This window comes from Haliaeetus leucocephalus, unplaced genomic scaffold (genome assembly GCF_000737465.1).
Source record: "Haliaeetus leucocephalus isolate CR32 unplaced genomic scaffold, Haliaeetus_leucocephalus-4.0 Scaffold162, whole genome shotgun sequence".
Taxonomy (NCBI): Eukaryota; Metazoa; Chordata; class Aves; order Accipitriformes; family Accipitridae; genus Haliaeetus; species Haliaeetus leucocephalus.
Window position 1 is genome coordinate 9,413,449 of NW_010972598.1, and position 10,472 is coordinate 9,423,920.

Here is a 10,472-nt window from a genome sequence, read left to right on the forward strand (position 1 = left end):
GTACTCTTGCTCGCTTCACTGACATCTCTCCTCTTTATGCAGGGGAAAAAATTTGAGATCCAGCCAGATGGTTTGCCCTCTGCACGGAAACTGGTTTACTACACGGGTTGCCCCTTCAGGTCACGGCACTTGCTGCAGCTCCTCAGCAACAGCCACCGGCTCTTTCTGAATATCCAGCCGGTGTTGAAGCAAATCCGAAAACTGGAGGAGGCTGAAGGTACGTGACGGAAGAGCAGGTGACTTTGGTAAGAGGAATAGTGCAGCATGTTAGGCTCTGCTGTTCCTTCATGGTGGCTGCTCTCTATCTAATTAATGGTGTTTCTGCCTTATCAGGAAGCCAGTGAGAGAAACAGAGGTGTTAGATATGTTTCAAAACCATTACTGGGAAGTGTTTATGGCTCCCACATTGCTAGACTGTGATCAGAAAGTGTGTGTATGAGAGCAGGAGAGGGGGAATGTCTCCCTTTAAGTAACAGGAGAACCTCGCTCTCTGCTCCCAATTTGTGCACATTTGACACATGCTTCTGAGTGGAATTTTAATAAAAAGCTTTCCATTGGGATAAGGTCGTCTTCTGTTCAAGCAGCAGTACAAGTTGTGAGCCTGTGTCTTGATTTTTTTAGTACCCTTTACTAAACCCTGCACAAAATTTAGTCTATAATGTCCAACAGTTAAGAGCTAGGAGTTGCAGGTGCCAGAAACAGCCTGAGAGCAGATCAGAACTCCCAGAATTTGTCTTTTCTGTTGTGGCCCCCTCTCCACAGGAACAGTGATTTGAACTCTGACAATCCCTGGTGTCCTTTCAGGCAAACTTCAGTCATATCACCACCTCTCAGCTTGCCCTCTTCCATTTTCCAGCTCTGCAAGCTGGGTGTCCTACAACTTCTCAGCCTACCTCTCCCCAGTGACTGTTTTTTTAATGCATTGCATAGGTCTTCTTTCAGAGGATTATATCCCCTTCCCTCTAGCCTTCTCCTGAATGCTTTTTTCCCTTACTTCTTTCCTGACTGCTGTTCCCTGCATTCTTCTCCATTCATACTTTCTCTGTCTTCTCTGGGGTTTGTAAGCCCTGTATCCTTACCTTCAAGGTCACTAGAAGTCAGCCAGCAGTAGTTGTTCCTCTTGTTGGAGGACATAGGCTGACTCCTTCCAGGGACAAGTCAGGAAGAAACTTGTTTCTGGTTATTGCCCATCTCAACTAACTCTTAAGGAGCTTGCATCCATCTCTGAAGTGGTGATTGCTGGTTGTGTGGAATCAGTGTACAGGGCAAGGCAGCCCTTGGTCTCCTCTAGCTTGGTTATTTCTGTCTTTTCCTTCAGTGGGGTTATGGAAGTGGCCTTGAGCTGTGCAGGTACAAACCAGTGGCATGTGCGAGTCACCTGTAGAAAGGCTCACTAATCAAGTGTGTGTGGGCAAAAGGCCCTAGGTTGTTTTGTGTCTACTAGTGTCTCGTGGATTTCTTGACCACCCTCAGCACAGCTCTCTTTAGGTAACAGATACAAGCCATGGAAAAATAATTAATAAATCATTAATAAAGGCCAGCCACAGGGATCCTGTTCTTAGCTGTCTCCATGTGTTGGTGACTGTTTCAAGAAACAATCAATGCACTCTGTTTTTAAAGACTGAGCACTTAGGTTAGCTAAGTAATTCCCCTTTTTTTTTTTTTTTTTTTTTTTCCTTTTCCTTTTTTCTGGAAGCTACTCTTTCTGTATCATAACTGCCCCTGCCTGTTCTAATTCAGGAGATGCTGGGTTTACTGCGAGTATGACAAACTAATTCTTTTACAGCCAGCTGGGCATCCCAGTATCTGTTGAGCAAACAAAATACAAAACTGTCCCTGTATTTGTTCAGCAGCTGCAGCAGTTGTTTCTTAATTGTCGGGTGTGCCAGTCCCAGAACTTACTCATTTTTGCTACCCTTCCTTTGGTCTTGCTTAAAGTTCCCACTGGTTTCTCTCATCTTTCTTCCTCAGAGAAGAAGCGCTACCGGGAGTCCTATATCAGTGACACGCTAGACATGGACCTGGACCCGTGTGATAAGAACTCGCGCGGCAGCGGGAGCAGCGGGGGCAGCCAGAGGGATAACCGTCTCTCGCGCCAGTCCACGGGGAGTCACGGCAGCTCTCACACATCAGGCATCGAGGCTGACTCCAGGCACCGGGTGTCAGTGGAAATGTCGGTGGATGAGCCCTTCAGCATTGACCGGGTGCATAGGAAAGAGAAATCCTGCAGCTCAACCATCAGCTACGGTAGCTCTGGCATTGACAGTGGCAGCAAAGGGCGGGCTGAAGACGACTCTCAGGACGATGGTAAAGAATTCAGAGATGCGGAGCAACTTTTAAGCCCGCTCTTGCCTTCTCCTGCAGGAGAACGGGGAGTCAGAGAACGTGAAGCAGCTTGGAGCAGAAGTGTAATGCTAACCCTTCTCCTGCCGCTCTCTTCCTCCTAGAGCTTGAGCTGGCAGTAGATGAGCCAGAGGAGGTGCCTGTAGATGAGCCTTTAGAGGGAGACCAGTTAGAGGAGGCCACTGTGGGAGAATCTGTTGAATCTCTTCCTCTAGATGCTGCTAGCTGCCAAGGTGAGATGGCTTTCTGCTACTGCTCAGTGCTTTTCTTTAGGCTCTAGCAACAGGCATAATCTGAGGGATCTAAGAAAGCTGTATCTTCTTCCAAACAACTGCCAGTGCCACTTATTGCCCTGCTGCAACAGGATTTGAAGTCAGCTCATCTAGAGGTTAAAGGCCAGCACCCTTTATGGTACAGTGCTGCTCTCCTCTGTGCTCCTCAAGGTCTCCCTCCTCCAAATTTGCCAAGTTTATACTCAGTTAATGACAAAAAGGTAACTGAGGTAAACCGTTTGTAGTGAAGGAATGTGCTTTAAAATCTTGTATACCACAAAACAGCCAAGGGTTTCAACCACAGATTAATGGGCTAGTCACCGGTATTAATAGGTAAAGTTTTCTGGCTTGTGATACAGGGAATGCTAGACAGTGGGGTCACACAGGAGCTGTCTGGCCTTAAGACATATAGCCTTTATAGCAAAGCAAGACGGGTGAATATGGGACAAGTTGGTGAGAAGCTGTTTTCTTGAGAGTTTTTAAACATTGATGCTTAGGGGCAAAAAGGACTACTTGTGAGCAAAACTCCCAGAGCACTGAGGGTGCTCACTGATGTATATTTATCTTTGTAGGATAGCACTGCTTGAATGTGGCCTGTGAGAACAACTTCTCTTTTCCGCAGCCCACAAAACCTTAAACCTGCAATGCTTTTTACTTCCTCCTTCTCCTTTGCAGCTATAAATCAGGACTCACTGTCTGTGGTGCAAGTCACACTGATAAAAATGAGAGGCCAAAGTGTGGAATCTCTTCACCAGGTAAGGAGGGTAGCTGGGCAGGAGGGTCTGTGTGTGGGCATTGAACCAAGGTCTAGTGTAATGAAGACAGCTGTAAATCATGTGAACTTGATTGGTCTGGATTTGACTGATTTTAAATGGTGTAACTGAAAACAGCTGTTGGCCAGCTACTGCTATCAGGACTAGGATGAAAGCAGTGTTTGGGTCCAGAATACTATAGAGAGGTTTGGAGCGATCAGTGGGGAAATCTTGCAAGCGAGCTATCGTCTGTCTTAGGCTTCCAGACGGGAAATGGAAAATAAACCACTTCCAAATTTTCATTGCAATACAGAGCCAAGACCATCCATGCAGTTTGGATGTGCGTTGCAAACTTGATCATCTTCCTGCTCCTGAAGCCAGAAGCTCACATCAGAGCAAAACCAGATACTCAATATCTAATTACTATCATTTGTGTGATTATACTACGTGTGTGCTGAAGTCTTTGTTGTCAATGTTTTCTTTTCATCAAACCCTTGAGAAAAGGCAACTATATATGGTAAAATATGTCATATGATAAGTTGTGCTTGGAAAAAGCTTATTAAAATGTCTTTTTAAGGCCAAAAAATATTTCTTTTCAAACTAGCTGTAGCCACTGGGGTAGAAATGTTGTGCTGCTTTTAAAAAAAAAAACAAAAAACCCAACCAAGGCTCCACCATTTCTTGTCTCTCTGAATCCAAATTAGCCTTATCTGCTAAAAGAATTTTAAAAATCTGTTCATTGTTTTCCCCTTTAGTCCCTGAACTTTTCAGAACAAGGACTTCAGTCACTTTTTAGGACTTCTTTTCTCCTTTCATGCTTCTTCCTGGACCCAGTCAAAAGTGATAAATTTTCACTTACTGGCAAAATAATCTGTAAAGTGCTATCGGAGATTTAAATAAAATCTTTGTTATTTTTTCCAAAGCTGAAGACCATGCAGTACAAATCATAATGAGCTTATTCCTATATTTGAGTGGAATGACTTAAGAGTGCAAGGCAGGGAGTGGGCATCTTGCTTAAAGTAATGTTTTTAACGTTAATGTTTTTACCAACATATTCTTATGTTATTAATTGATCGGGAGGCATCTGTTTTATAAGAATGTTTCTGATCAACACAGGACTGTCTAAGCAATTGCAAAGACCTGGCTGCCGCTTCTGTGTCAAATATTTGGTGCATCTCTAAAAAAACTACCTTCCTTACAAGGCCGTGTAACTAAACACTGCAGGACTGGGTTTTCTTAGGATTGACTGGAACATACAGTGTGTGCCTGTTTCTGGGAGTGCAGTTGAGCCAGCGCAGGGTTTCCTCAGCGTAGTTTTTTAATTCCCATCCCGTGGAGGTGAGAGCAGTGATACCGGGAGGAAGTTTTCTGTGTTGCCAACAGAAGTATCTTGGTTTAAAAGTGGTATTCCTGAAATCAGCCTTAATATTAGCATTTAAAAGCTGACTGTGAAGAGACAGAGCAAGAAGAAACAGGTGGGGAAGTTGGAAATGTCTTGAGTGGTCAGTAGTTCCTCCACAGAGGTTGAGTCACTACAGCTTGTGTAGCAAGATGCTGCCTCTGGGAATTACTGCTGGTTTGTCTCTCGTATTTTCTTCCTTGCCAAACAATGTTATGTAGATGAAACTGTACATTGCACTTAGTGAATTTTGGACATCGTAACCCATTAGTTTGCATGCTTGCCTTCTGAACCTTCTTTCACTAACTTTCACTAACTCAGTGTGTTCAAGCAGTTGGGGTAATTTTTTGTTACGTGGACTTTTTCCGTTTGAGGATGACTGCACGGATCTGCCAAGAAGCATCAGGTCATTCAGGTGTCAATACCTGTCAAGTGTTTTGTCAATTGTACTGGACACTGAGGACACAGTTTAGACAGATCAGGATCTGGCTCAACATGGCAGGGCAGCTTAATGCACTTGTAATCTCTTAATGGTTCACAGCTTCTTCATTAAGCCAGCGTCCTTCAGAAGGCTGGTGGGGCTGTTTTGAAGGAGTGGAAGAACAGTTTTGGAAAACTTGTAGCATGCATAGCGAGCATCCTTAAGCTGTGTCTGAGCTCATCGTTTTTATTCCTGTGTGTCTTACTGAACTGGCAGGTCAGATCGCCCAAAAGCAGGAGCTGCACGGACCAGCACAGCCAGAGTTTGGATGACATCCGCCTTTACAAGCACCGGCACCCGCCACTGAGTGCCACACTGTCTTCAGACACATCCCACAGCTACACCTTTGGCTGCAGCCTGGAGGATAAGCTGTCTATCTATGGCTGTGTTTATTCCACAGCGGACTGCAAAACCAAGTCTGCCCTTTATGGGAAGCGATCCATGAACTGCCTCTCCTTGGATCTTCTGGGAGAGGACCGGCTCCCGGAGGAGTTTGTGGTGTAATGAGATTGGAGCTCTTCCATACCAGGAAACAGCTCATCATGGAAATACATACCTCATTAACACATGTGATGTCACTCTGGTTCTTGCAGGAAATTGTGAGCAGCTTTGTTACTTGGCTCTATAATCAGTAAGTGGCATCACTTCTGCAGACCTGACTACAGGGCAAATCAACTGGAGTGTAGCACTTAATGTTGGCATTAGAAGTGTCTGTGTGAGCAGAAAATGGAAGTGGCCTGCACCATTAGCAGTGACACAACCAACTTAAAAACCAAAAACAGCAGACCAAAACTGATGCTGAGCTAGTAAAGCAAACACTGTGTCTAAATGGATTTATCAGAAAGAAATTTAAAGTCTATGGCAGTTTATCTTCCTGCCTTTCTCTTGTGGTCCATTTATGTTAATGCTAGTGTACAGATAGTTTGGTTGTCTTGAATTTGTGCTGCTGCAACACTGCCAACAGCTGTCAGGCCAGGATACACTCTGCACAGATTTGGAGGGCTGTGTATGGAAGTGTCTAGCCTGTTCCTGTTGTAATGAACACAAGTTGCCTATTTGCTTTACTGGGAGCAAGACCTGCTCTGCCAGGAGTTTATTTCTCTCTGTTGTTGTTGTTGTTGTTTTGTTTTGTTGTAAGCATCCAGCCAAATACAACGTGTGCTCTTCTTTTTTATCTTTAATGCAACAAATGGAACTGTCTCTCAGCTGTCTACTACTGCCATGATGCAGAGTGGTAAATAAATGCTTATATCCTTGGGGAATATGGGGGAGGGGATAAGAAAAAATGACTTGGCTGCTTCTGAGAGAAAAGTGGAAGACAAAAGTGTTAATTGACTGGCTCTTGAAGACAGGAGTGTGACTGGAGAATTTGTCCAGGCATGATCACCCCTTACTTTGAATCACACTTTTATGTTGTTGTTTTCTTTCTTTTTAATAAATCTGTTCCTTAGAAATTTTTCCTCTGCTTAGGAGGCAAGTATGGACTGGAGAAAGTCGCTTTGGAAGGACAGACAGAGTGACTGTGTCCAACCTAGTCATGGATAGGTCATGCAAATGTGAGTGTGTGGTGCTGCAGGGCTGGTGATGGTGGAAGCATAGGGTGTTTGTGTGCCAAACCAAGGGTACTTGTTTGGTGATTCTGAGTGGTGGAGCTGGCTGTGCTGGCTCTCACTAGGAAAATAATGATAATTATGCTGTTTGATTCAAGCATTTGGTGTGGAAAACGTCCTGCTACCTTGTTACATCCAAATAAATGTATGATTGATTTCCTTCCCTATCTTCCCCCAGTACCTCCTCCCCTCATCGATTCCCAGCATTTGGGAAGCTTGTACTTACAGGCATGTGTAACCTGTGCCCAGCTTTTGACAACCTTGCCAGGTGGAAATTAATAATTTTTTGGCAAACTCTAGAAGCAGACTGATGTTATTCTGCTTGTTGAGGAAGTGTGTGTTGTGCAGTGTTGACCATTCAAAAGCTGAAGATAGTTGAATTCAGGAAAGGAAGGAAGCCAGACCACAACGAGGAGGGTTTGAGCTGCTGCTTTGACAGTGGGCTTGCAGGCTTAGTACTTGTCTGGCAAATTGCGTTCCCATAAGCTGTTAAAATAGAAAATCTGTGAAGTCTGTCATATCACTATTTCTATGCAAGTGAGCGTGGCGTAGAGACAGAGCATGCAGGTGCATCTGCATGCATTTACTGAAGTGGCATCAGTGGCTGGGCATCCTCCCGAGATGAATCCAGCACCAAAACCTAGCTGTGTGTTTGAGGAATAAATGATGGGCACAAGCTCGCTGTAGCTGCAACTTAATCGACCGTGCCCTCTTTGATGACGCTGTTCGTTCTTTTTGTAATGAACAATTAGGAGCTGTGTGTTCACCGTAGCCTCTTTTCCTTTCTTCCAAGCAAAGCCAAAATGCCTTTACAGAGTACTTGAGCTATGTTTACTGCATCCAAAATAAACTCTCCTAAATGGATCTAAATGCTCATGAACAGTCCAGTCAAGCCTCCTGCTGTTGGTCACTCCATTACCTGGGGCCTGTTTGGCCATAAGCTGTGGGAGATGGGCATGGCCAGGATCCAGGAGGCCAGGGGCCGTGCTGCAGGGAGCAGCCTTGTTCTTGCAGCCGCAGCAGAGCTAGAGGGATGGCTCTTCCTGCAGCTTCCTGCAGCAATGCCCGTCTGTCCGTGGAAAAGGTGGGGGCATCTGGAGCGACAGCCCTGCTAAACTGTTGCTTTCCCACCTGTGCAGATGTACAGTTACTCGTGGTTTCTGGCTGTGGTTGTTAACAGGAAAAAGCTCAAAATTCAATGGGTATAGTTGTTTGGAAAAGTGTCATAAAACACGCGTGTGCACCACATGCCCACATCTGTGCACACTTGTCTCAAAGACAATCACATTCATACCTGCTTCAGCCTAACCACCTTACTGAAGTGTTCGTTGCCACCAAGCAGCTTGGTATTTTTTTTTGCTTGCAGTTACCAAGCATTCAGTGGATTTGGTGAAATGCTGGAATCCTGCTGTCACTGGTTACAAAATATGGCAATGCCTGAAAACAGTGTAATTGGCTCTTGCGTGAGCATCCACTGCCTTGTATGTATATGGGGGTTTCTTGTATTTATTCATGGCTGGTGGGGAAGGTGAACTCTCCAGGTCTGACAGTCTTCCCTCAGTGGCCTACGCAGCTCCCTCCAGTACTCTTACGTTACATATGCATATGAAGGGGAGACCAGATACTTCTGTGTGTAGCCTGAGAATGAATTAATATCTTACAAGCACTGTGAATATCTATTATGCAAGTTTTTGTATTCATATGAAAAAACTGTTCCTCTTAGTAATAGACTTATTTTTTGTTTGTCTTTGGATTTAGAAGGTCTCTTGTTATTTTTGATTAGTTAGGTAGAGGGTAACGTGTAAGCATTTATCAGCTGATGTTAGAAACTAGCTGCCAATATTTGTACATACTTGTAAAATACTCGTGGTATAATCACTCTATTTTAATGGTAAAAGTTTCTCCTTTCCATGAAAGGAATTTCTTGTTTAAAATAAAATATAAATAATTATATGTACACCTGCAATAAAGTATGGATAGAAAAAGGTAATTGTGTATCTATTTTTTTTTTTTTCTTCAAGAGGTGCATGTCAGTGACATCTTCCATTTGAGATAGGCAGGTTGTAGAAATTAATTTGCTGCCAGCCTGTAATCCATATGAGCTTGGCTTGTGATGGGAAACCCAGAGGCACTGTAGTCACTGGGACAGTTCGTTTTCCTCCCTGCCACTCTCAGTAGCAGGATGCCAAAGGGGCCTCTGTCAGGCATTGCGGACCCAGTCGATCCGGTTGGAGTCAGCAGGAACCCTAATGGGACCTGAATCTAACTGAGGAGACAAGTTAAGCTGCTTGTGGTGGTTAGTCAAGCAAACCGAGCATGCGAACTCCTAAGGGTGTAGAGAGATCCCATCAGCATCCTCCCGGGGGCTGCATCCGAGGACAGGCACACCAGCCCACGGGATGCAGTGTGCTGCTGAAAAGCGCTCTGCCCTAAGTCACCTAACCTGCTGGCCTGAGTCTGGCATGGGTAAAGGGAAGTTTTGCTTTTCTTGGGACACGGATATATGAAGGGGTGCTGCAGTATAACTATTCACATCTCTTCTCGAAGAAGCTTGCTGACTGTGGTTCCATCATGAATGTGGGGTTTTTTTTTTCCTTTTCTCTGGCTATGTTATGGACCACTAAAGCTAGCGTTCAAAAAAAAAAAAAGTAACAATATTTGATATTGTAGTGTTGCCCCTATTCTTATGACTTCCCCTCTTGTACTTCATATTTCTGTCCAGTACCTGCTGCGTTTCCAGCATACAAATTTTCAAGGACTGCAGAGACTCATCCAGCTTTGGTTTGGGGATGCTGGAAGGAGGTGGTTTGGTTACACATAGAGCTTCCTGTGGAGGTAAAATTAAACAACAGGTAAATATGAAGTCACCTAGCTCTTCCGAAGGGCTTTGTCGCTTGTCTTTGTTTCTTTGCTTGGCAATCGCACCTTCTCGCCTGCTAGGGCGGACTGCTGCTGACCAGAATACGTAGGATGAGTCTGCCTCCAAAGATGGGACTTCTCGTGGGACCAGCACATCCTCCCTTGGGTTCAGCGAAGTGACGCAGCGTGGGATTGGGGAACCGGCTCTGTGCGGAGGCAAGGTCTGACGGTGTGTGCCAAAGCCGATGGGGAGAACGCCCCAAGGTATTTGGGGCAAAGCAAGCGCAGCTCCTCGGTGGCGTGCGTGGCACCAAGGTCCGAGACACTGAAGGCTGACGGGGTGTTTTAAGAGCCCGAACACTCTTCAGCAAAGCAGGGGGCCTTGGCGTCTCACAGTGGCGGGTGGGCGAGCTCCCTGCCGTAGCTCCTTGCCCACCAGCAACGGTGCTTCCCCCGCCTGCAAATGGCGTCTCCTCACCCCTACCCGTCTCCCCTGTCTCCACAGCTGCCCCCATCCTCGGTGCCCCGCTGTGAAGCCTGACCCATCCCCGGGTGCCCTCTCAGGCCGGTGGTGCTGGCGGCCAGGCCCCCTGCCCGCCGCCGCTTTTCCCCGAGGCTGCGCGCCCATTCCCGCGGGGCACTGAGGGACCCCACTCGGGGCGGGAGACAAGGCCCGGGGGGACACGCTCAGCTCCTGGCCGGGTCCGGGCCCTGTCCCGGGCCGTCGGGCGGCAGTGGCGGGCCCGGGGCGCGGGG

At 46.1% G+C, this 10,472-nt stretch overlaps 1 protein-coding gene across 1 annotated transcript in view; it reads left to right on the top strand.

The window, feature by feature from the left end:
* FRMD1 (FERM domain containing 1) overlaps positions 1 to 6,259 on the top strand; it is a 31,837-nt gene extending 25,578 nt beyond the window's left edge. The window contains exons 9-13 of the mRNA XM_010562707.1: positions 43 to 217; positions 1,972 to 2,307; positions 2,448 to 2,576; positions 3,291 to 3,370; positions 5,464 to 6,259. Coding sequence (XP_010561009.1) covers positions 43 to 217; positions 1,972 to 2,307; positions 2,448 to 2,576; positions 3,291 to 3,370; positions 5,464 to 5,751 — 1,008 coding nt within the window. The 3' untranslated portion in view covers positions 5,752 to 6,259. The remainder of the gene's footprint in view (positions 1 to 42; positions 218 to 1,971; positions 2,308 to 2,447; positions 2,577 to 3,290; positions 3,371 to 5,463) is intronic.
* The last annotated feature ends 4,213 nt before the right edge of the window (positions 6,260 to 10,472 follow it).